Source organism: Micropterus salmoides, unplaced genomic scaffold (assembly GCF_014851395.1).
Source record: "Micropterus salmoides isolate LMB-PRFRI ecotype aquatic unplaced genomic scaffold, ASM1485139v1 Ms_hic_scaffold_9, whole genome shotgun sequence".
NCBI classification, from domain to species: domain Eukaryota; kingdom Metazoa; phylum Chordata; class Actinopteri; order Centrarchiformes; family Centrarchidae; genus Micropterus; species Micropterus salmoides.
In genome coordinates, this window is record NW_024044681.1 from 25,518,176 (window position 1) to 25,544,602 (window position 26,427).

The 26,427-nt window shown below is 38.9% G+C and overlaps 3 protein-coding genes across 5 annotated transcripts; 1 reads left to right on the forward strand and 2 right to left on the reverse strand.

Annotated features, from left to right (window-relative positions):
• Positions 1–403: 403 nt before the first annotated feature.
• On the reverse strand, positions 404–3,577 carry LOC119895797 (sialidase-3-like). Its single transcript, XM_038709117.1, has 3 exons — positions 3,145–3,577; positions 2,715–2,954; positions 404–2,513 (listed from the first exon to the last, which is right to left on the reverse strand). The coding sequence occupies exons 2-3, from the start codon at positions 2,937–2,939 to the stop codon at positions 1,506–1,508; spliced, it is 1,233 nt and encodes a 410-aa protein (XP_038565045.1). The 5' UTR covers positions 2,940–2,954; positions 3,145–3,577; the 3' UTR covers positions 404–1,505.
• Positions 3,578–3,786: 209 nt separating this feature from the next.
• Positions 3,787–10,317, forward strand: xrra1 (X-ray radiation resistance associated 1). Of its 2 annotated transcripts, XM_038709115.1 has the most exons (17): positions 3,787–4,030; positions 5,319–5,455; positions 5,552–5,623; positions 5,716–5,788; positions 5,884–5,981; positions 6,454–6,602; positions 7,630–7,734; positions 7,856–7,974; positions 8,072–8,124; positions 8,233–8,322; positions 8,408–8,501; positions 8,598–8,719; positions 8,818–8,961; positions 9,100–9,250; positions 9,379–9,494; positions 9,620–9,725; positions 9,816–10,317. In XM_038709115.1, the coding sequence occupies exons 1-17, from the start codon at positions 3,934–3,936 to the stop codon at positions 9,980–9,982; spliced, it is 1,893 nt and encodes a 630-aa protein (XP_038565043.1). In that variant the 5' UTR covers positions 3,787–3,933; the 3' UTR covers positions 9,983–10,317. The 2 variants fall into 2 exon arrangements, with proteins under 2 accessions (XP_038565043.1, XP_038565044.1); XM_038709116.1 differs by lacking the exon at positions 5,552–5,623.
• An 8,041-nt stretch (positions 10,318–18,358) lies between these two features.
• Positions 18,359–25,914, reverse strand: chrdl2 (chordin-like 2). 2 transcript variants are annotated; one of them, XM_038709313.1, is made up of 11 exons: positions 25,761–25,914; positions 25,215–25,327; positions 24,959–25,052; positions 24,700–24,845; positions 23,086–23,179; positions 22,679–22,740; positions 21,952–22,120; positions 21,641–21,829; positions 21,370–21,543; positions 19,579–19,671; positions 18,359–19,432 (listed from the first exon to the last, which is right to left on the reverse strand). In XM_038709313.1, exons 1-11 carry the CDS (start codon positions 25,825–25,827, stop codon positions 19,299–19,301), a joined length of 1,335 nt encoding a protein of 444 aa, XP_038565241.1. In that variant the 5' UTR covers positions 25,828–25,914; the 3' UTR covers positions 18,359–19,298. The 2 variants fall into 2 exon arrangements, with proteins under 2 accessions (XP_038565241.1, XP_038565240.1); XM_038709312.1 differs by having other exon boundaries at positions 21,355–21,543.
• Between the last annotated feature and the right edge of the window lie 513 nt (positions 25,915–26,427).

The window sequence follows — 26,427 nt, forward strand, 5'->3', positions numbered from 1 at the left end:
GGTATAGCGTCTGACTCCCCAATATCATCAGTGATAGATAAAAACATATGTGTGTGTATTACAATAAGCCACCCTCTGATAAAGATTATCATATGTGCTGGAAAACATTGGATTTGTCACCGCCAACACTGTTGGAGAAAAACAGGTTTCACTGCGTGATTCATCCTGCCTGTGAAGAAGCTGTTTGGATAAGATGATGAAAAACTGAAACCAAGGAAGTAGCAGGTCAGCAGATCAGAACATTTTAGATTTATGAGCTCCCACATCTAATAAAGTAACTTTCCTAGTTTTTGTACCAATTCAGTGATCTTGACATTTAAATACAGTCAGCAAAGTTGTGATCTCAATTGGCAACTACACTACAATCAGAAATAATTATGCACAAACTTGAACAAAAGAGGAGTCAGGTGATCACAGGTTACTTTTATTTTCTACTAAAATACATGTTTCATGCAGGTTTTGTCACTTCACTTAAACAGTCAACAAAAACACAATGAAATGAGTGTAGGACCACCTCGAGGCATTTTGCCTCACAACATTACACCAAGATGGATGTTAAAATCGCTCGGTACACGGTTTTGTGTGTGCAAATTCCTAGTGGCTGTCTGCTGTTACATGCTTTCATTTGATAACAGAACAGCCAGCCTATCGTACCTGGTTATATTCCTGCACTTAATGACATATAAAAAAAAACTCAGAAATCAAGCTAAGCAGAAAGTAAATAAGTAAATTATGTAACCAAGTGAAATATTGCTTTTGAAATAAAAGAAATAGTACAGTACAAATGAGCTCAAAGTAGCTTGCAGTAAGCATCTATTAATACATCAAACTCATAGAGATGGTACAGTTTAGTTGGTCTCTTCATTTATTAGCTGGATGTGGCAAGTAAAAAGAAAATGTTTATCTTTCCTGTCCACTTTTGTGGCAACCACTGTGACCTACAGAAAAAGGTTGTGCACTGACAGGCTGCGGCACAGCTTAAGTTTAAACAGTGGAGTAGAAGGCATATAGTGAATCAGAGTATACTAAAGGTAAAGGAGAGGCTGAGCATGGATGAGACTCTACGCTCTACTTTACAAGGCCTGCTATGATCTTCATATGAAAATAAAAAGAGGTAGGCAAATTTCTCTCCACTGCTCAGAAAATATTAAGATGCAGAAATGGGTACGAAGTACTTGTCAAACATGCTACACACAAAGCCTGTTTTAAAGATGACAGTCCAGCACAGCATGCTTGAAATCAGCCGCCCAACCTATTAAAAATAGTTTCCTTCCTTACACAGCTGGTTGCATATTAATACTATTTAGACTTAAATTACTTTTTCATGTAAACAAGGAGACATCAAAACACACGACTCATGCATGCATTATCATCTCCAGAATGTAGAACAACAGTAAACACAGACAGATGTTACTGCACATCATATTCAGTGGCTTTTGCTTGGATCTTTAGGTTGCAGGCAAACGCTAGAGAGATTTGTTAATACAGAAATAAACAACCACAATTCAGCGCATCTTCTTTTCTTTCTTACTGCCTGTCTGCATGACATCATTAAGGGTAAAGGACATGAACGCAATCTGCTCAAGTTCACTTTCTTTCCCGCACTCCATCAGGCACGAAAACTGATCCTTGTCTCCGTTGTAAGCCAGGTCTGAGTAGCCACTGGGTCCCTTGTGGATGATCCTGGGCCTGTCCCATCCTGATGAGTGCAGGGGGGATCGGTTCAAATACACGCCCATATCCCTTCTACTAGACTTGTTGGTCGGGTGGAGGAAGAGGAGCCAGGTTTGTGTGTCTGGAGACAAAAGCGATGTGCCACAAGCCTTGCTTTCAGCGTCATCATTTGGGACAAATTCAGGAGCGGGAAAGCCAATGACACTGCCTTGACAGCCTGAAGGTGGTTCGATGAGCTCTGGCGCAATGTGAGGTTTGTCAAAATACACGCCGCTGTTTTCACTCAGGGCCTCACATCTGTGGCCTCCAGTGTTGCGAGCATTGCAGTAAAGATGACTCCTGCCCTCGTGGTCAATGATCTCTGCCATTTCACATTCACTCGACTTTTTTCGAAGCATCTTACCTATACGCCATGTCTGGCCAAAGTCCTCACTATATACTGACAGTGCACGTGGGTAGACTGTAAAAGGAATGGGGAAGGAACAGCATCTGTAAGGGACATAATAGGCGTACGCAGGGATGATCAATCTGCCGTTCTCCAGCTGAACACCGTGGCCTGGGCCCACAGCAAATGTGGCCCACTTATGGAGAGTTTCGCCCATCACACTTTCTGTTAAGTCTTTCGCTTGACTCCAGGTTTGCCCATCATCACCGCTGCTAACACAGCAAAGACGCGCCTTGTTCTTACCTGTGATGATCTGCCTGAACTCTGTGGTATTTCCCCAGATACAAATGAAAAATAAAAACAGTGTTTTGCTGTTTTTTTCATACACTGGGCAGGGATTCATAGTGCGGTGATTAGGTAGACATGCTGTTGACAGCTCCTGACTGGACGACCACTGGAAAAACAAGGCAAAAGACAACTATTTAAAAGACGAGCACAGGTAATGTTGACAGCTATCAGTATGATTTTTAAACACAGAGCCCCACACCAAAAAGCTCCTGTTAAAAGGATTTTGATTGCTAGTGACGTCTTGAGCACCTTCCTCAGACTACAGTTATCAGAATCAATCTGCAGCTTATTGCATGTGAATAATAACCTGAACAGATCCATCATCTTTCAGCGTTCCTCTTCTCATAACAAGGATTTTGGCATCATGGTCACAGGGCGAAGATCTCTTCTCTGCAAAGGCGAGGAAGGTGTGACTGTGCCTCAGATAAAGGAGAGCAGGAATTCTGTATGTAATCCCACTTGGCTCTTTTTCAAACAAAGTTGTTTTGACCGGTTCCTCGCCGCTGCCACTCTTTGATGGTGTGTTTCCCATGGCGGATTAGAGTTCCTGTGAATAGAAAATGTTCCAAATGTATGACAAGTTTTAGCTTGTTTTCTCTTTTTTGGGCTTGTTATAACAATCTTTCAAGCACAGACTCGCAGTAATAGTTCACACTCCAGCAGCTCCTCATCACATTTGATTGCATTGTTACAAATAACATCTAATGTATATTGTGCATACATAACATAAGCCTTACCCTCACTCTCATCAAATTTGTCACCCCTGATCTTGCGCGAACGGCATTATACCGTCTAATGTCACTCCACACCGGGCACCTCTGATGTTCACGACACTGATGCTACGGGTTCATAAGGAAAGATGACGGCACTGAAGCGAGACCCACGGTCACACTCACTTCCGTATTCGCTTAGACGCGTTCTCACTAACCTAGACGTCGGTTTTAACTACCTACATCTGCTAGAGCTCCAAACATGCTGTTGTTTGAAGGAATTTCTCGTTTTATTGTGCTAGCACAATATCAAAATGACATACAATGTCGCTACTAACTGTTAGGAGACAGGAGTAATCCGGTAAACAGCGTCACGCATGCGCAAAGTGTTAAAACGAGCAACGACTCGAACGTAAATTCGTCTTGATAAGTGTTTGGATATCTTGTATTATATGTGAGGAAACCCTGGTGCATCTTCCTAATAACACATGTGTAATGTCTTAAAGTACCACAGACTGGCTAGGCAGCACTTAACTTATCACTGAATTAAATCTCTGGCTACCTGAGATCTCCGTTTTTTTCCGCCTTCGCCTGTAAAGAAACCCCCCGTGTTTACTTGTTACCGCCCTCCGCTGGACGGGAGGCGCAGCGCGCTCGTTTTACATGTTGTTGCTAGGACACAGAGCACTACAGTGTGGCTCAAGATCAAATACTTGTATTGTAACAAGTACTTTTGCCAGTTCTGTTCGTAAAAACAGCAGTCAATACTGCAATAAAGAGTTGTTTCGCCATAAATGGATCACATAAGCAAACAAGATGACCGCAGCATCATACAGCGTTAAATTTGATGATGGACAGACCTATCCCACTAAATGTTTCCCAGCCCGGACATTACTCCATCGAGGAAAAGAAGGTGGGTTAAATAAAATAAGCCTGTTCAAGAAACTTATACTACACTTATACTACAGTGTTATTAAGTATAGAAATGGGCTACAGTTAACACCTACAGGCTATTTTTTAACGATTAGTCTGGTGATTATTTAATTAATCAATATTTTGATCCCAAAGCTATTCATTAATGTAAATGTTTGGTAATAAGCTATTAGTTGTCATCAATTGATTTTCTGTCAATTGATCAGTTGTTTATTCTACTGGAAGAATATTAGTCTGTGTTAAGGCTAATGCTAATGCTAACTTTTTTATAATGGGGTATGAGGTTTTGCTTGTATATTTGGTTGTAACTTAATAGGCCTCTCTATTAATAAGCTATGAAACTGCAGGAACAGCCAGCTGGGACATTTTATCATTCAGTAGCATGAGTGGAGGAACTGGAGATCCACACAGAGATGCAATAAGGAAAAGTTGGAAAGGCATCTACATTGAGTCACACTGAGGGACTTTTGCAGGCAGCTAGAGCCTTACAAGAAAACATGGACTACATATCTCATCATAAACAGAATCAGAAATACTTTATTGATCCCCAGGGGAAATTCTTATGTTACAGTTCCTCACTTTGCACATCAAGTCATTAAAGGAATAGAAATAATAATAGAGAGTTGGTAAGTAGAACATATAAAGAAAATATAGGTACAGTCTAAAATATAAATAGGAGTGTGGAAAATGTACAGTATTTTACAGCATATGACAGAAGTGTATTAATAAATAGTAATGAATGAATAGTACTAATAATAATGAGTGATATGGGGAATGATAGTGTTGAGGAGGAATGGATTAAAAATCCTTAAAAATTGCAGTGTCTGGAAACCAGAGTACTGAAACAGAGAATATTGCACATTAAGTATTGAAACATGCACTCTTAGATAAATGATGAAGGACCTCTATCTAGGCAAATTATACAATCTAGTAACTAGGACATATATGGGCACATTGTTTTATTTATTTAATATAGAAGAGGTATGTATTCTTAACTCTGCTGACAGTTTGTACAGTAATACACTTTCTTTTGCACCATATACTGTAGAGTTGAAACGGTGAATAGCTTGTTGACAGAAAATTAATCAGCAACTGTTTTGATAATCATTTCATAGCTTCAGACATTAATCACGCAAAAATGCCAAATAATTTTTGGTTCCAGCTTCTGTGAATGTGTGCTTTACTCTGTTTTACATCATTATAAATTGAATAGCTTTGGGTTTTGGACTGTCGACAACAAGTCATTTTGATATTTAATTTCCTTGTAGGTGCTGGTCATTGGCTTTTGGCTTACAGAAAGGCCGAGGATCAGACATACAGGAATGTGTATAGAAGAATAAAAGAGACTGAGAACAACAGGGGGGCTGATACTACTCATGGTTACACATTAGATGGACCTTTTCTGGTAAGGCACTGAAATCTACTTATGTGACAGAAGATAGACCAGTCTATCACCTGTCGGTGACCCCAAACCATTAAAATTTAAAATGTTCTCTTGTAGCTCCAATTACATTGTGTTGATGAGCCGTCTGAGCTCTGCTCTGTTGATGTCAGTGAGCAGAAACTGAATTCTGTAAGAATCACTTTTCACATTTTGCATTTTAAAATGATTTGGTAGTCTGTGAGTAAAAACTGATGAAAGATTTTTCCCCTGACTGTGCACAGGTCAAGCCAGAGGATCTCAAGGTGTTTGGCAATGTAGCTTACATCGATGCATCTATTAACTCCCTCTCTTTAGGTGATTGTTTGTATATGTCATGCAGATTTACCTTCAGTGTACCTCTTGCTAAAAAAGGGCATTCGATTCAGTAAATGCATGTTGTTTTTCTTCAGGGTCTTTCAGCAATTTTGTGTCTTTAAGAGAACTCAATCTGTCGTTAAACGGGCTTTGCAACATGACATTTCATGCTGCTGACTTCCCTCATCTCCAGGTAAGATGACCGTCTTTGACATTTATTACTATTTTTAACATTGTCTGTTTGGATTACTAACATGTCACAGGAGTAATATACCACTAACATGACATTTTAGTCCTAACAAGAACCTGAAAGCCCTTTATTTCCATCTGACTTTCTCATGAAGGAAGAGCTTTGCTATTAACTGGTGAAAAAGAAACAACCTACTGCCAATTCAAGTTGTGGACTGATGCCTACATCATTCCTTTAAAAAAATAGATATTATACCTGTGCAATGATGAACAAAGTTGATGATGAGGGTAAAGTTCATTCATGCAATAGCAGGGCAGAGCAACAGCTAATCTAGAGAATCACCAGGTGTGTAACATCGATGATATTTCGAATCACACTCTGCTAATGGGCTTGTAACAGCAACTCCTCTTCTTTTCCCATTTCCTCTTCCTTTTGTGGTTATGTTTATCTAAATAAGTAATTTAAACCCTCACAGGTTTTGGATTTGTCCTACAACAGTTTGTCAGCTGATGACATCGTTTCCATTGGTCGGCTTCCACGTCTAAAAGTCTTTCATCTGACTGGAAATCAGCTTTGTCATCTTCCTCCCAATCTGGGTTCTTCCAACCTCGATGTCACTCAGCTGTTAGTACCTTATTTTCCATGAAGCAGCAATTTAAGAGTGACTAGGTACAGAGTTTGTCACAGAGTATTTTTGTATATATTATAACTATTTTTAAAAATACCACACCTATGATCAGACAGCTTGCTGTGTCAACTCAGATGATCTGCATTAAAGCGTGTACATTTGCTCTTCTTTGCATATAGTTTTATTCTATATATACACAGCAAATTAATCCTCTTTTAACAGTATTTTGTGCATTTGTTCTGGGGGGAAAACAGCTAAAACACAAGCAGATAACATATTAAATCAGATCTTTCAAAGGTTTAGTCTTGCTTTTCTATCCCAACTTAACACACACACAGACAGGTCTGTTCTGTCCCGCACTGCTTTGTGTAATAGCTGTTTTGCCAGTGAGTCGGTGGCAAAAAGCCTACTTTCCATATAAAAGTTATTACAAAAAACTTTGATATGAGTCATGTAACTATAGTCTGATGCTGCCTGCACTCTGCTTCTTGCAATTACTGCTGCAGAAAATATCTTTGATTGAGAATCTTTCTGGCAAATTATTACCACGCCTTTATGGTTACAGTTCATGAGTAAGAACAAATAGCAAGTTCTTTAACCGATAACCATGCAAATGTTTTATAGTTTTACAGTGAGCTCTCAAACCAGGTTTGTCAGTCATCCTTTGGCATGCACATTATGTATAAATCACGCTTATTGGTATACATAATCAGTCCATTTGTGTTGATAGTTTATTACAGAGAAAGACCACAATCCCAAGTGCGTTTAAAACACTTTTGAAATTGGCCAAGAGGGGGTGCACACGTGTTCCAAATTCACACTCCTGATACTTGTAAAGCAACTACACTCACATTCAACACACCTGCTTTACAGCCAGGTAGATAAAGTCAAGCAGAAAATGGCGTGCACACATTGTGTAACTTTTTGAATTTAACTTCATTATGAGATGCATTTGGTGTTTATCAGTATGGATTTTATGGTGCTGGTGAATTGTACTGTTCTTCTTTTCTTTTGTTCGTCTAGGCCGGCTGAAGAAGCAGACATGGCATTTAAAGCTCTTGAAGTTCTGATGCTTGACGATAACAAACTGTCCTCTGAAGTCTTCAACAGTCTTACAAACCTTAAGAGGTCTTGAAGTGGTTTAAAATTCGCTACATAAAACAAAGTATTACTTAAGTCCGACTTCTATCATAATGCAAAACAGCATTTGTGGTAACGTTCACTAAGCATTCTTCATTTTCAATCCCAGGCTGAAGTATTTAAACCTACAGGGGAACCGCGTTTCTGAAATACCATTTTTGCAAGTGACGGGCTGTTCAAAACCTTTGCAGATGTCTTCTGAAGAGCAAGCTGAAGAAGAGGGACTTGGTAAATGCTCAGTTGATAACTTGACAATCGACCCTGCTTGTCTCAGCATCCTCATAAAAAAAAAATATATTAAATCATTTTTATCCCCTCAATCCAGCAAACACAGAGCCAAATCCTAACACAGATGAACCTTTCAAGAGAATCTCACAGGTAATTAATTCAGCAGTCAATGTCTGATATATTTGTCTTCACTGTTTCTACTGCTCATATTTTAAATCTCTGCACTAAACTTGTGTGTGGCCTAATTGGTCTCCCTAGATATTTCATGAGGAAATCTGGGAAGAGTACTGCAAAGGATCCAGTTTGCCGCTACCAGAGCTTCAGGTCCTTAATTTAGCAGACAACAAGGTGTGTTGTAATAACGTACAAATAAATCAACCGTGGCCCCTTTTGGAAAATGACCTAACATGTCTCATCAGTGTTTTGTCATCAGATTGCAGAGGAAGAAGCGCTGATGGCCGCAGCTCTTTTCCCTATGCTGCGAGAAGTTGATATTCACTCCAACCCCCTGACCACACGGAGAAGTGGTAAGGCGTCTCTCTTCTGATATAAGAGGCCATTTTTAAAGCTTGGCTCTGAATTGTCAGTGCAGAAACTGCCTTCATGTCTTTGTTTGAACGCAGGAGACCCTCCCTTACTGACCTATTACCTCCAAGAGAGACTGGGGATAACAATAAAGCGTAAGAAGACACAAGAAGCCGTGAAGAAGCTCCCACTGAAGGTGTCCACTGATCCAAAATGGAAGGTCGGATGTGTTCTGCATTGCTGTTGTCCGATCATGACTCTCCAGATTTCACTATATGTAAGCAAAACAGTCACACTTTTGATATTTTTGTATTGCAGATGGAAGAAAGAATCCTGAAGGCGTCAAAGAAGCCATTGTTGATGGATGCGTCTCATCCTGCTCAGGCTGAGAAAAGTGAGGTGACTGTCGAGAGAACATCAGAATCCCTCCATGAAAACACAGAGCAGTTCTTTGTTACTCAGGTATGTACATGTTCCTCCTCTCTGTTGGGAAAAATAAATTGCTTCTCAAAAACACATGTTGCGTTTGTGCCTATGCGGTTTATCAGTCTCAACGTTTCAAACAATTTCTCTCTTTACTGAATGTTCTCTCATGTTCAGGTGACAGATGTTCCCGAATATGAGTTTGATCGTGGAGCTGATAAGAAAGAAACTGCAGAGAGGAACAATGACAGCGCCGTTCCTGAAAGATTCACATGCCATGAAATGTTGATGGATGCAAAACCAAACCCTGATGTGGTGGAGCCCTTTGGTGAGGACGGTGGTTTCCCCTGCAGCTATTTGTTTTTGCACATTTTCCTAAAGCCCCTTAAAAGCTTTGACTATACAATCACCCCATGGTGAAGAGGGATATTAAAGGTTTTTTTTTTCCTTCAACAGGAATTCAAACAGCTGTTCGGATGCTGGAACACAAGCTGAAGACTCTTAACGTTTACAGAGGCTCAAAACCAAAACTTGATAGCATCCAGACACCATACAGAGAGAGAGAGAAAAGGGTTCATTTGCTTTCACATTTAATATTAAAGTCAAATTTTAATAAATCTAGCAAGAACTGTAAAGAACAAGAATGTTATCACCTTCATGTCATGACTTAAAAAAACAACAACTTTTCTGTACTCAGATTAAGGAACTTCTACCTTTGAAACCAGTAAAGCAGCCAGCTGAAAGGGTTGATGAAATTATCAAGGAAATCAAAGAGAGTACAACGATAACAGAAGTCCCCTTAAGTAAGCACATTTCTGATACAGCCAATGTCAGCTAACTTCACCTTTCAGGACCTTTTCCTTTCTTCATGTAACACTTGTTTTTTTGTACAGGCAGCGCCATACACGGCACGGGTGTTAACAAGCAAGAATGTACGGAAGCTCTATCGCTGCTGAGGGACATGAAGACAAAGTACAAGATGGTCCACAAGAAAACAATGGAACAAGCAGCTGGCATCGAGTCTGATAGAAACAAAGTGGGCCTAAACCTCCACCTGTAGCAACAACATATAGCAGGCAATAGATCAGTATGTTGCAGTATATGTAGCTTCAGTCCCTTAAATATTATCTTTCAGAGCTTTAGGAAACAGCTACAGAGTTCAACAGAATCAAGTAGCAAGATCTGTTGCGACAGGGTGGTGTTCACTGAAATGACTGTGTTTGTGTTTGTTCCCATGAGTCAGTCTGATGGTTTCGAGCAGCTGCCGTGCCACCACTGCTATGACCAGAAATAATCAAGCATGCATGTATAGTATGCATCACCTGTTTGCCACTAGATTTCAGCTGAAACAATAAAAAGTTGACTTGGTCTTCTGGTGGGCAGAGCCAATTAAAACTGTGTACATTTGTATCTTTCCAGTCCAAAAAGAGGTTTCCGTGTTTCTTCTGGTCAAGCCCGTCTCTGCAAGCATATCATTGAAAGCCCAGCCTGCAGTTACTAATGATTAACATGTGTTTAATTCCAATATTAGGCAAGAGGGTGTGATAATTAGTAAGGAGCATGCTATAAGCTTCCATCCTGTGTGTCCTGAGCCTTGGGATAGATGCTACCTCACTACTTATACGTACAAAACAAAACAAGACTTATGGCTATGAGAGTTACTTTAAAACAGCAGTGATTTGATTAATTTGAAGTTACTAGTTAGTCGATCAGAATGGAGAAGGTACACGATTTGTTGACCGAGTGGACTTTTTCAACCAATGAATAGTACTAGTTGATGTCATGTTTTAACACTTTAAAATCAGCCAGAGCGCATTTATACTGCGGAGTGGTAGGAAATCGATCTAATTGATAGTTGAATAGTAACTTTGTGTAATATCTTCTGGTTTGTTGAATCTAGTGTGCCTGGTCTTATAGGTCAGATACAAAGATGGGATTGTAAGAATTCAGTGTAATCCTTTAGTGAAGCCAGCTGTGATCATTTGTTTTGGGCAGGAACAAGAGTATTTAGCGGAGCAGTAGGTGTCTGTGACTCCAGACCTCTGCAGTTCAATATAATTTGTAGTCCACATTCTGTAATACATAAATGATAATGTCTTGTAACATCATACATTGATATGTCATAAGTGACAGTACTACAAACTCAGAATGGATGCTTTGTCATGTTTCATTTCATGTTCTGTTTCTGTTGTTCATGCCCTTTTTGATTTCATGGTCTTGTCCTTCATATGATTTCAATTATGTTTCTTCAGAGCAGCTTGCAGATGTGGAATGCACTTTCAGCCTGGGAGGAATAAATCAATAGGTACTCTGAGGATATTTCATGGGATTCTACATTATTACATTCATGTGTGGATGTTTCCCTGCTTCTGTATGTATTGAATGGTAAATAATATTACAAACAGTAAGCGCCGTGCTTTCTGTATACAGCCAGCTGACGGTTACTATATCTAGTACGTTTTCATTCTATCACGTGTTTCACATTTTTTTTTTTTATTCTCTGCATATTTTGATATATAATATTTCTTTCTTTCAAAAATTTGCAAAGCCTCATTGAGTCATAATCTAAATGAAGTACACATTCAGAACAAATTACCAAATTATTTGTTTTGAATTTTTCTAAATAACAAACCAGAATTAAAAACATTCTTTAATGGCACAAACACAACTGAAAGCAGTAACTTTGCTGTCATGCAATTTGAAAATCTGCCTAAAAAAACACATGGTAGGCTGTCAACAATGTGTTGTTACAGTCACACAAGTCTCAAACATTTGAAGTTAAAAGTTACAACACCATATACAGTTTACATATATGACAGTGTGGTTTAATTTAACATTTAAATGTGTAAAGAGTGTCTGCCGGTAAAGTAATTCATACATTGAAAACAGTTTCCTGATCTATGCTAAACACCTGCCGTTCTGTCGGAGGGTCTGGTTTGGGTCTTTCCATCCTTAGCGGTATATTTGATGGTAATGAGGAGACTGTGCCAAGTGGCAGAGATTTGACACGAGGCAGAAATACTGTTTTCCGGTCCATTGGAGCTCAGTTCCACTCAGCAGAGCTTGTCTGTGTTGCAAAGATATCCCACAGTATCAAACACCACAGCTGCTATAAATGTCTAATGCTCAATGTGAACGGATTTTATGAAAATTCAGAGAACAATGTCTTCAGAGGTCCACAATACTTTCACAGCTCCATCTAGGCTCCAGTGCAACTCAAGTAAAGGCCTTTTGAGGATTTGTTATTGCTTTCAGTGATAGTTTAGTTTGTTGTTCCGCCAGTAAGTCCTGGCATGAATTTATTTTGCCCGACCAGAATGCTGTTACAAAGTAATTCTGAAGTGATAATGATTAGTACGTCAAGCATTTACAGTTGCAAGTGCAGTGTTTTCATGCTGGAATTCTTTTATGTAAGAAGAAAAATTATCATTGTGCAAGAGGTTGTTATACACGTTAGTTTTCCACAGTTTGGGGAAAATTATTTTGGTTTACGAATGTTGACAAGATGGTGAAGAATAGTATGATCGTGTTCCTCCATGTGTCCTTTGTCTACTTGTGTTTGTCCCAACTATTATAAATCTACTAAAACCTGCCTTGGCTATCCCTGCTAGATTTACACATTACTGACCATTTTCAATGCAATATCAACCAATCAATCATTTTGTTAAATATGACAAATCAAGATCCTCGATTATATCACCTTTTTCAATGCATCAAATTAATCCTGGTCATACTCCCTCACCACTACCTTTCTCTCCAATCCTAAAAGAATTTGGCTTCAGGAGACAAGTCAAAAGGGTAAAAACAAAAGCAATGAACAACTCCAGATTCCCCTGTGAGTCTGATCAGGTGATCATTGTGTAATCAAAGTGAGCCATGTTTGAATCTGTCAGCACAGTCTACACTTTACACTGTGAGAAAAAAGTTTCTTTATATAGATTTAGATAACAAATATTGGCTAAGAAGACAGCCACAAAAACTCAATCAAAAAAACAAAACAATCAATTTTAATTTGATTTGATTGAGTACAGCACAACATCATCATGAAATACCGTTTAAGGGGCACTTTTGGTATTGTACCATGAAGTTGGGGTACTCACAAGAGACATACAGTATTACAAAAAAGGATGATCAAAATTGAAGCAGCAGAGGTCGAGATCATATTGTTCAAGTTCCAGAAACACTGGATCCTACATTTCCCACAATGCAACTTGATTGCATCTTTTTTTGGAACCTCCCTGTCTGGTAAATGCCCACATCGTATTCAAACCCCACACCACATATTATAGTCTCTAAGCCCAAGCTGAGATAACCCTGATGAGATCACTATGACATGATCATAATTTGTCAAACTTCAGAGCCACACAGGACATTATAAAACCGTTTTCACAGTTAGTAGTACTCCTCATGGCAAGTTAACTGAACATGATATATAAAATCGAAAAAATTTTTGGGGGTAATGTTACTTTGATTATGCTCCAAGCTAATTCCCATTTCTAACTGTATACCAGTGGACATCTGTGCTATCTGGCCTGCTAACATTGGTTTATTTACACCTATGCTAAATAAGTGAAAATGGTCTCCTAATGTGACAAATCACTTCAAGACTGAAGATAATTACACAATCCACATATGCCTATGATTTATTTCCTACAAATATGTAAAGTTATTCCAGAAGTTTCAATGTCATGAGCACACAGTTCTTTTTGCTTATCCGCTCATTTTATTTTTATTGGACTCCACACATTAACATTAACATCCACACAGAATAAACACAGACAAAAAGGTCTCAGTTAAGCTTTGTAGCCTCTTTTGTTCTTCACATGAAAAACTGATGAGGTGAGTTATTAACTGAAAACACATTTTCATCCATGCTCTCGGTGATATAACAGAATCTGGCAGGCGAGCGAGATACTCTATCCAAATGCAAAAATAACAAAAGACATGGTGGAGAAAGGCATTATCGGTCTGTGTCTTAGGCAAGACAGATCTTTGTTTATATATATATCTATATTTGTTTTGTGTCTGTATATTTTAACGCAATACATTTTCACATCTGGAGCAGTCATTGCTGCAGTCAAGCCTAAGAAATGTTTGGGTAAGGTTTGTTTGACTCTCAAATTGAGGGCCAACAGTTAAGCTTTGAGAATAACCCTGTGGAGACTCAGACACCAGATTTGGCTCAGGAAGAATAGGCCTGAATACCTCATCAACACTCCTCATTACTCAAGTGCCAAATGAGTTCACTGCAGACTGGACCTATTCATTATTTCTTTTGATGGACAATTGAACTGTAACACACTTATCATGTAATCCTGGAAAGGCTGAAAAGAGGCCATTATTAATTACAGATCATAACCGTCAAGTTGTTGTTGTTCTTCTTTATTCTGTGGAACAAAAGATCTCGCTGTGGTCAGTCTTTACTAGTTTACAATCATTACAAGCACGTGTTTAAAATTTCGACCTTTAAACTGAGCTGCTCAGGATGAGAGGATGAAGACCAAAGTGTTCATGACATGTAGCCCGGTATTGTCCATGTTTTCTTGGCCAGACTCCAAACATCAGCTAAAATGATCAGGGCCAACTTAATTAAATAGAGGGTAAAGGTGTAAAAAACAGAGCCCTTGATAGATTTCGGAAGTATTTTGATGAAGTATAAACTCAGGGGTTCTTCTGAGCACCTTAATCAGCTATGAAAGCAAACACATCTATCAGACTTAATTAACTTAACACAATTTGGCTCCCTTTGAATCAAAAGACTGCCTGATTGATTTGCAATGCTTCAGTTCCCCACAAACACTGTATGCATCAGCGAGGAACTACTCGCTGCAGCACACGAGGAAATGTTTTATTTCATCTTCTGAAATTAGTTCAACTCTGCTGCTTTCCTTTGCAAGACAGCACAATGATTGCAGAGCTACAAACAGTCAATCTGTAATGAAATCCTGTATGAGCATTAACATTAAGGATCTCAATGTTTTTTCCACGACATGCATGAGCTGTTGTTTGTAAAGGAAGTGACATAATAAAACAACAGCAAATGAGATTTGTTAATATCACAGTAATGGCTCAGAAGTGCTTCCAATCCTGGGCCGAGTCATGACCCCGAGTCTCACATTTTCTTCACTTCTCACTGAATCTGGGCTACATGGGCAGCAGGGCGGAGTACACATACACAGAGAGCTGACCGACTGCATGATTTATACCTACTGACTGCCCCCAGCTGTTACAATTGCCAGAGCCAAGACTAAGCATGCATAGCTGAGTTGGGCCCTGAGACGAATGCGAACATCCACAAAATGAGGACTGATAGGATCTCCATCCAAAATGACAAAGACATCGAAACATGCAGTGCCAGAAAGCAAGTTTGTAGAAAATAAAACTTGTTTTAAACCTGCACTTTCATCAAATAATGACCTGCATGGGAAAATGGCAACGTGCAAACTTTAATTACTAATTTAAGTTGGCAGCAATAAAGTAGAACACCCCTTTCTCACCCTTCTGACCGGAACAGCCTCTTGGAACAACGAAGGGAGAGACTGTTGTAAACTGCCTGGTCCAACAGTTTACACAAAAAAAATGATGGCCTTTTTGAGAGAGTAATGAAGGCATGCAAGGGAAGTGCGTCTGTTTCAAAATATTGTTTCATGCCTTTAGTGAGAGACAGACAGGGCTGTCTGGCGCTAAATGTGAAGGAAACACAATGAGTCATTGTGGAAGGGGAGGGGACAGAGAGAGAGAGAGAGCACGTCGGCAGTGCACAGAGAAGGGAGGCAATATTATTCTGAAGCACCCACTCAGTCCACCAAATCTGCCGTTGCACACTGACGGAGTCATGGGAACCACGGTGATAATTTGACACCTGTTGATCAAACAGGCCTGCGGAAAGACTGCACACAGTGCTGCTGAGCAAGAAGACTTAAACCAAAAGGCTTTCATGGATCATGTTTACATGGGTTCTAGTGAGCTCATTATTTCAGTGACTTTGTCTATAATAGTGTTATTTTAAAGTTTGGATTTGTCTTTGGTGGCATTTAATATTAATTAGTTTGTTGGCTTACATTTAGATCTAAAAGCACAATCTCACCCATTTATACAGCAAAAATTCAAAACACTGAGGTATTTACTCATTCTGTCGTAAACTATAAGGTTTAGGTTTACAGTGGGCCCTCTGATAGCCAGATGAAGAGCCACCCAAAATATTTATGTGTTGTCAGTAATTCAAAATTGCACAATATAATTTATGGGCAAATTATGCTATTGCTTCTTTGCACTTTTTCTTTTGTCAATTGCGGGCAACAGAAGCAAGCCCTGAACATCCCAGCGGACAGTTGCTTATTTACACATCCAGCTGTTACAGAGCAGTATTATCATTCATTTGGAATGTGTTTCTGAAAACCTGGTGGATCTAAGTCCCATATTCACTAGGACTGACCCCCAATTCATAGTTTCCGTCACGTGACATGCACGGTGACCTGGAGGGCAAAACAACGGACCAACATAGCGGCTCACACCTAGACTCTCCCGTAGAGACGCCGCAAAAGCAGTCAAATTTTATTTGTATCACCTTTTAACGTAAGAAAAAGAAAGATGTGAACACAAACTGCAAGTGTTGGGCCTATCTGATCCATATAACGTTACAGCATCTGCTGCCGCATTTCTGCTGTTAAAAACCGCCAGGTCCCTGCTGCTGCTCGACTGCGGTATGTTTATGTTTACCTTATGGGGAATCCCTCACCTAACACAGCCCAGGCTTGTCTCCTTGATTAGTAAATCTGAAAGCTCAACAACCATCCAGCATTTGGCAACGCAAAAACTAACAAAGTCAAAGTAACAGTGTAATGTTAGGCTATCACTTGCATATTGGTTGGCAGGCAACGGAAATTAACGTCTTTTTGCCCTCCAAGGAGGCGTTTTTATTGGAGTGTGATGTCACATGAAAACTATGAATAGTGGAAGATTCGATGCTTCGATCAGCGGAACCCGATTTAACTGCCAATCTCAATTTAGACTCATCGCAGGTCCGTCATGAAAGTAGGATCATACCATTTTGGCATTATGGGGGAGCATCACTACCGGTTTTCTCCCAATAAGTTAATATAGCTACAGCCTATTATGATATAAATGTTAACATATAATGCTGTAAATAAAAATGTGAAAAGAAAGAAGCTTTGAATAAATATTTTTCAAGTACGTGAACATATGCAAAATTGTAACACTACCCCTTAAGGTAAGGGACATTGGTGCTCTTGATAAACATATAATAACAAACATATTATTCGACTATCAGTCGACTATAGACAATTCTGTTTCAAATATATAAATCCTTAGTCGGGGACAGCCCTAATATTCACTTTGTTTTTGGTCTCCACCATCCCCTGAACAGCTAAATGCTTCACTATGTTCGCTAGCTAGCTGCTAGTTCTCTTTTGGTGCTGGGCAGGAAGTGTATATAGGGTTTTTGAGCTTTTTTGCTAAGAACAGCAGCTGCTGTGGCCAAAAACAACGCTAAGAGAGTGGTGGAAGTCAGGTTGTGGGTCAAATACCAAAAACCAATAAGCTCAAAGACTGAGGGAACTGTGATCACTATGAGTGACCCCTTTCAAATTCAAGTAGTAGTGTGATCCTTTGCTAATAGCTAATTGTTTTTGAAATGCCCTTCAAAACGGTGGAAAAACAAATGTTAAAATGTTGAAGTTGTTAAAGAGGCTTTAATATTTTTATTAAAGCCTCTTTAACAACTTCAACATTTTAACATTTGTTTTTCCACGGTTTTGAAGGGCATTTCAAAAACAACATCAGTTTGATATAGCTGAAATCAGTGAATCATATACTGTATGTATCTCTATATACTGAATCAATCTAGCCAACGCTTTAGTCAAAATATTGAATCAATACAATAGTACGGCTTTTTCCAGCTCCTATTGTCCATCCTAAATAACTAGAATAAGAGGAGAGACTCAACATACAAGTGTTAAGGATAAGGCGCTATGAAAGGAAAATCTCATTATATTTAATTTTGAGGAAAAAGTACAATGATTACACGGATGCCAGTCAGCAGAACCCTGGTCTTATCAAGCTACGTTAACTAATAAGTGATTTTTATGAAACTGCTGGGTTTGGGAAAATATTCTGTGTATTGTGGGTGAAGGGAGTACTTTGAACTTCTGCTTTTGATTTGCATGCCTCTGATAACATTTCATCTCCAGCAGGAAAACAGTTTATCTGGCCTTCCGGAGTTCTATTTAATGGAGGCCTTCAGGCAACGACAGTGTAAGCAATGCCTTCAACAGCAACTGTGAGCTCTGAGTCACATTAAGCCTGTCTCAAGTACATATTCCCTCTGTCTCTGTATGACTCCATCTCCTTTACTTGTGGGCTGTGCATCATTTAAATGTGAAAGTTACAGCTAGAAACAAACCACACAAAAATGTTCACTGGTGTAAAACACTGCAAAACCTTTATGGGTTACAATTGTGAGCAGAGGTACAGAGTGCATTCAGCTACATCAACTATGACCACTTTAAAATACAAATATTTCTGGTATGTGGCGTTTATAAAATGTTTAAAAAAAAACCTGTGGCTGCATAAAAATAGCTACAGTAGGTCTATATTTTGACATCAGAAAGAATTGTGTAGGCTGTTTTCACACTAACAAATACACAGCTGACACAGCTGTGCATTCACTGGCAGATTTAACCCCAATGCCTCTTGCTACTTATATGCAAAAAACATTCAGTCAAATGTATGTACACAGAGATCATACAAGAACCAATACACTTTAAATAAGGTGACAAAACCTCAATTTGTATTTACAATAAATATGATAATCATATAGCATCCTTGAAAAAACCTTAACATTCTGACCAGAGCGTGGCCCTTTTCCCAACATATTCTAACACAAATTATCTTCATATGTTTAAAGCAAAGCGCTTGTTTAAGAAATACTGATACTACCTCAATAATTCAATAGATGCACATATTAACATCATTGAGTCAACGCAGCCAGCTCTGACCATTTTTACACTCCACATTCACATTTACCCTTGTCACATTTTGTTTAGATCTTTCATCCTAAATCCACCCAATCTAATAATGTTTGAATCATGACAGGAGGCAGAACTATCTGCCAGTTTATGGCCATGGCAGTTATCAAAAACTGCTACTGCCTGTTTTGTAATCTAATAATTTACAAATATAAATATGTGAGGATTAAAACATGATGGACAACAATGTATAAATTGATAAACAATATAAATGAGAAGTTCTACTTGAATTACAGGAATCACGCGGGACATCCAATTGCAACATGTATGAATAAAGTATGTACCATGTAGTTATTCAGTATATAAAGAGTGTCAAAGGAGGAAAAACTATTAGGGTGAACACAGGTCTTCAATGTGCTTGGGATTGAGGAAAGTCACCATCTCCCGAATGCCGTCTTCACAAATTGTGGTCTGAGATGCTTTACTCAGATTGTCTCCCTCCTCTTTAAATTTTCTCCAAGTGTCTGAAAAAATGAACTTGAATTATTATAAATATGTCATCAAAACCAAAATTTTCATGTTAAAATAAGTCAGAAGGATTTAACCAAATTATACTAAGTTACTTAGTATTTCCAGAATCTAAAAATAAAAAAGCCATCGTGAAACAAACCTTCATCAAGTGTTGTAAGTAATGTGTAATTCTCTGGATGATCCATAATATCTTTTCTTTGAACATCCCCAATTTCCATTAACTGTAAAAGACCTGTATAAGTAAAAAACTCAGATGAGAGTCATACATTGGTACAGCAATACTGTATATATTGGAATACTGTATATATGAGAATAACTATTTTATATATATAAAATAGTTTGACATTTTGGAAAATATGCATATTCGTTTTCTTGCAAACATTATACAGGTGTCTGTCAGACACAGTCGCGTGTGTCTTTTAAGCTGGAATTATTCTTCTGCGGAGATACACCAACTCTTGCAAAGCTACACTTAGCTCAAGAGACGAGACGATACACAATATTGTTTTCACGAGAATGAGAACATATTTTATCAATGTTTTAAAGAAATCTTCTATTACGAAATATATATTTGGAAAAATTGGAATTTTATTTGACTGAAACTCACAAAATGCATAACAATGCAGGTGCATTTTGAAATGTTGCTTGCATATGAGAAGCAGTCTAGGCCAAAATGTAATACTTTGCTTGAACATACATACATACATACATACATACATACTGTCATTTGTAAGTATGTGTATATGCGCAAACTGAGTATGTATATATTTGCAAGGTGAGTATGAATATATGTTTGAGGTGTGGGAGGCAGGGATCCGTAGTACAGTGGTTAATGCTCTTAATGCTGTTGCCTTTGGTGTGGGAGACCGGGGACTGATTCCCACTCACTGCATCTGTCATTGTAGCAGGTCTGGGGATTATGAGGACATGAAAACCTTCTTTTAATTATCTAACTATGATTCTTATTTCTGTGTGATTGCCAAATTATTAATTTTGTTCAGCGTCTTTATATTTTCAGATGAATGTAACCTAAGCTGTACCCTTGTATGGAGACGCAACAATATTAACAGGTCGTGCTGTCTGTCAGCCTCTCAGCTCCACAGGAGATGCTGCTGCTGAGTTTGTTAACCCTGGGAAGAGGGAAATACTGCATTTTCTGTTCTAGAAGGAGCAACTTTAAACTCCTGTGACAGCCCACTGTAGTGAGGGAGGAGAATCTGCAACTCACAGACCGGGAGCTGATCAAATAAAAGCTTCAGCTAAATCAGCCACTGCCAATGTAATGTGTTGACAGCAAAACAAGTGAAGGTTTATTTCTGGTTGATTAACTCATTTTATACATGTGGTTGAGTGGTGCAGTGGCAGAGAAATTGTTTTTCATGCTACCACACAAACGATTTAAAAATCGCAGGGGCATCTTCTATGCTAATTTCACCCTCACACTCTGTCATGCTGATATCACGAGACAGCTTTTCACCTCGGCGAGAAATATTGTCACATTTTAATATTATACCCCTACCATTTCCTGATTCCAGGAATGATTCCATTGTGGTTAACACTGACACCCCTATCATGATAAATATGAAGCTACAGCCAGCAGCCAGATAGCTAAGCTTATCAGAAAAACTAGGGTTGTTTACCTGCTTCCAGCTAACAAAATAATTTGAGCAACACCCAAAGCTAAGCCATTAATTAAAGCGTACAAGAATGTTCTGATTTTAAGCGGGGCTATGTGCTAGACTATGTCTTGACTACCTGTTTCCTCCAGTTTCCAGTCTTTATGCTAAAGTAACGCTAACTGGCTGGTGTTTAATATCTAACAGCCAGATATCAGAGTGGTGTCAATCTTCACACCGAGGACGAAAAAGCGTATTCTTTGCAAAATGTTGAACCATTCCTTTAATATAGTTCTCACCAGTAGTTACAGTACCTTCTACAGCCTTCCATACTTGCACTTCAACCTCAGCAGTACTTTGTCTTTCAATAGCAATGACCCTAACTGTGTTGGGAGGGTCAACTTTCAAAGATGATTCAACTTTATACACCAAGAGGTTATTTTTATATCCGAGATAACACTGGGTCTGGTTACTTTCAGCTTTACTTTCTAGAAGAGAGAAAAACAGATTGTGTGGATAATGTTAACAGGCAATCAACATCATCCATGTAAACAGTTTATTATGTCATGAGCCGTGTTTGACTACCTGGACAAGTCTTGCAGCACTTTCCCACTGATTTCATAGGATGTTGGCAAGGGTACTGGCTAGGGCATGTGATGCGCTTGCAGTCCTGGAGGCCATCAGTACAAGTGCACAGGATGCATTCCAGGACCTTCCCCAAAACTGGGTGCCACATGTCTCCATGAGAGTACGTCTTGCCATTGTATAAACATGCTGAGAGAAATGGAAAACATCTGAGCGTTGTGCTACATATGGAAACGATTGTAAAGTTGTGAGGAACGAATCCATAAAATCAAATACCTATACAGGATCTTTCTGTTTTGACAAAGTCTCACCTCTTTGGTGTTTCCTCTGCAACAAAATCTTCACAGTAGTCTCCGAAGCCCCTTTGAGGTTAAGTTTACTGAGGCTCAGGCCTCTAGGGGATGTTCTGACCCTGGGTGGAGTGGCCCGGTCAGACCGCCCCCTGCTCTGCTCTCCAGAACACTGGTCCACTGAATGCCTCTTTTGTAAACACAGATATAATAAAACAGTTATCTTCAATCTATTCAGCTATTGGCTCATTTGCTTTTCCCCCTGAGTGATAGCTGAAGGAGCATCAAATTTGCTCTAAATCATAAAAAGTTATAGCCCGACTCCAGATCTCTGAATCACCGCCCACATCTCAGATTTCTTCAACAATTCAAATAGAATGGCATTAAAATTCAGTCTTGTTATCAGGCCAAGTGATCCATGGATCATGAGGGAAAATGTGAAACCTTTGTATTTGATGATCAATATGGATGTTTCAGAAACAATCTAGATAATGTGATGCCAAGTCGAGCAAATTATCCTTGCAGTCCTTAAGAGAAAATAATTAATTTGCTTGACCCCGTGCACAGGGAGCTCAAAGGTCAGCATCAGCTATAGAGTAGTTCTCTTAAAGCTTGTAGTGATCTCAGTGTCACATACAGCGACTCTTCATCTGAGCAGATTCTTCCAGTTCTTCAAGGTGCAGCTACTCAACTGATAACTCCACACTGCTATCTTTCACTTTCTTGTGATAAATCAGCAAGAACATACCACGCCTCTGTACAGTTGTTGATTTCCATCCTCAGTTGATGAGGACCCACTGGTGCCATAATCTAAAGACCAGAGACAAAGATCAAAACCAACTGTAAGCACAATGCAATTAAAATGGTAAACATGGCAACCATTTACATATTGGCACGGCTGTAATTAATTAATCTACTTTCAGTGGAATTGTATCATGATGAAATTATCATATTGTGATGTTTTTTGTGTTTTGTCTGATATAGTGCATTACAGTGGAACACCTTTCATTGCAATGAGCATCATTTTGCATCTACATCAATTTCAGAAAAAACATTCTTATTAATCAGTCATATATTAGCCCAATATCTAAATGTTTTTATTGCAGGTAAGAAACAGAGTAAAGTAATTTTCTCAGCTTGGATGAGTTTATCTACCTTTACACACCAAACAGCAGGTATCTGGAACTGAGACTGGTGAGAAACAGGTGATTGGTTGGCATGTTTTCAGAGCGCAGAAGATGTTCCCATTCTGAAAAAAGAAAGGGAAGGAAAAATGTCTTTTTTTTTTTTTTTAAATGTCCAAGTATGCGCTCCAGAAGGCAAGGCTTAAGTAGTCCAAGGTTTCTGCAGGTCTCTAGACTTGATCACATATTTATATGGACTCACATTTATATCACCTGGAATAACAGTCCAAACGAACTACAACTACTTCTGAGGTCTAATGTTATTGAAAAACACCAGCAAGAACATAATGAGACATTGTGACACATAGACACACTCACACACCAGTGGTGGCTGAGCTGTTGTGCAAAGTGCTAACCTGCTTATCAGAAGGGTTAAGGATTCAGTGTAATGCTCAAGGACACTCAAACCAGCAATGTTAGAAATAATGGACAAACTGCTCTAATACCTGAGCAACCTCAAGGCACCAGTAATATGTTGATAAACATGATTTGTACTGTTCTTTGTACTGTGTATACCAGGAATAATTTGGTTAAATACATTGTTATGTGTTGTCTCCTTGGAAACATCTGTTAACACCACTTAATAACTAAAATTAACTTCTGACATCATGTGGCCCTTTAAAGGACAACTCAAATGTGATGTCAATTTTGGCTTCACTTCCGCTTTCCCCTCCAATATCTGCCTTTTGTTTTCTAAATTAAAACATTCATCCACTTGCTTGTGCCGTTCACAACCAGGCAAAGCCAGCACACGAACCAGAGGGCGGAGACAGTCTTCAAGCACACGCAACATTACATGGCCCTCAAAAAACACAACACACACATCACCTATCCATTTCCTGAGCTTGGACAGCACCTTGGTCAGCTAGGGTTGTTTTTAAATGTGGCATAAAAATAAATTTTAACTTGAATTTGAACACATGCACATAATGAATTTTGGAAAAATCTAAAATGCTTCAATGCACAAACCATGAGACATTTTAACACATAGGCCTCTGCTGTAACTTGTGGGAATATTGTACAAGTGCCGCCTTCATGTACTACTGTTGAGGCTCCAGCAATATTTATGATGTGAAAAGGTTTTGGTGAGCATACACATGTATTCTAATTGTTAGAAAGACATCATGTTGAGTCCTTAACATTTTTCATTTATCTATTAATTAAAGGCTAAATTAGAGTGCTTAAATATGTTATTTGAGAGGAAAAGAAGAATTACCAAACAAAGAAGGATTGTGAGGAATTCTTAAATATTCAGTGGGAAACATTTTATTGCACTACTGGCAAGGGTTGAGGTTTTGTTGTGTACCTTTTAAGATTAAGATAGCCTACATCTGAAAAGTCTTTATTTACTTTATTTATTTCTATTTCTTAGTGTTTTATTTTTAATGTCTTTTAAATCACATGGTAAATTTGGTCTGAAGAGTTTCACTACATGCAGTCTAAGAACCTGAGCTGACATAAAATGACAGACCTTAAATGCATTACATTACTATATGCATTTAGGATATGATATTCTTTCACTAAATCAATAAAAACCCAGTCTGACTGAAAAAAAAACAAATGTAGTATATTAGATGTAACTTACAGAGCATGTGCACATAACACACTGATTGCTTTGCTTGGATGGGAAGAGGTCGTGCTTGGTGAAGGTCTCCCCTGGCTGGTAAATACTTCCATTATACCTGCAGGACTTCACTGAAGCTCTCAGCCCTGCAGGGATCCTGGGCTCATCTGAAGAGGGCACACCACACAGGACAGGAGGCTTTAAGGTCAAAACATATATCGTTTCTCTATAAAACTCAGAACTCAGGAGCTCAAGAGGTGTATGGAGGAGGACAGTCTACCTGTGCATCTTGGACAACACTGCTGAGGCTCAGCTACAGGGTTTTCACATGGCAGAGCAGGACACTTGATTGTGTTACATTTCACATGGCCTGTCTAAGAGAGAGCATTGTTAGAGTTTACAAGCCCTGGCTACCTTTAAATTCCAACCACTATGGTCAGCAACTCAGAGCTCCTCAGACAGCAGAACAACTTTAGTGTAATATTCCTTTAGATGTTTGTTCTGAAGTGATAAAGTTTGTAAATGTTTAAAGGCACCTCTGTGCAGACACAGCGCATGCAGAACATGAATCCGATGGGCTCCAGATAGGGATGCCAGCTGTCTCCTGGGCTGTATGTCTTGTCTTTGAAAGTACATACCACCCCGGACCCTGGGTGTCGAAAAATAAGGAGGATGAGCTACAGTGTTGAGAAACGCATATGGCGCAGATGAACCGAACACAAAGGCATTTGCATATTATGACCTAAGACATTTTGTCGAAGCGAAAATCAGCGCCAAGTGGTGCAAACTGCAGGAAAACATGTGAAACTGCAAATGCCACTGATCCCACTACAGCCCATAATAAGCATTAAGACAAACAGGAATCAGGATTTAACTTATGAGGCTTCTGTGCCAGAATGAGCTAAATAATCTTTACACCAAAGTTCTGTTTCAAGCAATAGAGGATGCTGATCTTAAAATATCCGCTCAGATTCGGCTAAGTCCGACAAAACTTATTTTAGTCACATTTTCATGATTTTCCTTATTTGAAGCTCCACACGTTTGCTCAGGACCGAATAAGCATCAGCAGGGTCTGGTCTTACCTTTCCGGGGTTTTAGCTCTGCGTCTGCAAACCAAACGATGAAACACAACAAAAACATGGACTTCATTTTTTTACATGTGCGTGACAGAGCCTTCAAGGCGCAATAAATATGTTTCTGCGAGGCAGAAACTGCAGGACAGTGTGAAACAAGCGTTAAAAAAAAAACAAAAAAAAAACAGAGTCCAACATTTTTCTCGATTGATCTATGGCGCCTCCTTCAGGAGAAAAGAGGTAGCGCCGGCTCAAGAACAGCGATGAGCGCAGTGACCGCATGACCCTAAAATTAATTACAAATTGAGTTAGCAAATAACAGAGGTGGAGAAAGTGTTGTCAAGTGGTTTTTAACTTTAATTGTATTTCTACACACATACATCCATATTGGTAGCTAAATGTACTTACAGTATAAGTAGGCTACGAATTAGTCAACAGAATGGCCACTCTCAAGATGTGCTATACTGTTGTTATTTATTATTAGTATTGTACATTAATGTGCATTCTAATGTTCTAAAGTCTTAGCTGGTTTTCCTATAATTATAGCCAGTTACTCTAGCTGACAGATCCATTTATTGAGGTGAAAAGTACATTTCCCCCTAAAATAAAGTGAAGTAGAAATTATTCCCATAAATGAACATTACCTCCCCCGCCCAACATAATATTTTGTCTAATA

Excerpts from the sequence above, each read along its gene's own strand:
- chrdl2 (XM_038709312.1), bottom strand. The coding sequence starts at position 25,827 with ATGAAGTCCATGTTTTTGTTGTGTTTCATCGTTTGGTTTGCAGACGCA. Across the intron at positions 23,180-24,699 it reads GTGTTATGTGCACATGCTCT|AATGGGAACATCTTCTGCGC; the intron begins GTAAGTTACATC and ends TTCTTTTTTCAG. Across the intron at positions 22,121-22,678 it reads AACAACTGTACAGAGGCGTG|AGGCATTCAGTGGACCAGTG; the intron begins GTATGTTCTTGC and ends TGTTTACAAAAG.
- xrra1 (XM_038709115.1), top strand. The coding sequence starts at position 3,934 with ATGACCGCAGCATCATACAGCGTTAAATTTGATGATGGACAGACCTAT. Across the intron at positions 8,125-8,232 it reads CTTTCAAGAGAATCTCACAG|ATATTTCATGAGGAAATCTG; the intron begins GTAATTAATTCA and ends TGGTCTCCCTAG. Across the intron at positions 9,495-9,619 it reads ACAGAGAGAGAGAGAAAAGG|ATTAAGGAACTTCTACCTTT; the intron begins GTTCATTTGCTT and ends TTCTGTACTCAG.
- LOC119895797 (XM_038709117.1), bottom strand. The coding sequence starts at position 2,939 with ATGGGAAACACACCATCAAAGAGTGGCAGCGGCGAGGAACCGGTCAAA. Across the intron at positions 2,514-2,714 it reads AAGATGATGGATCTGTTCAG|TGGTCGTCCAGTCAGGAGCT; the intron begins GTTATTATTCAC and ends TTGTTTTTCCAG.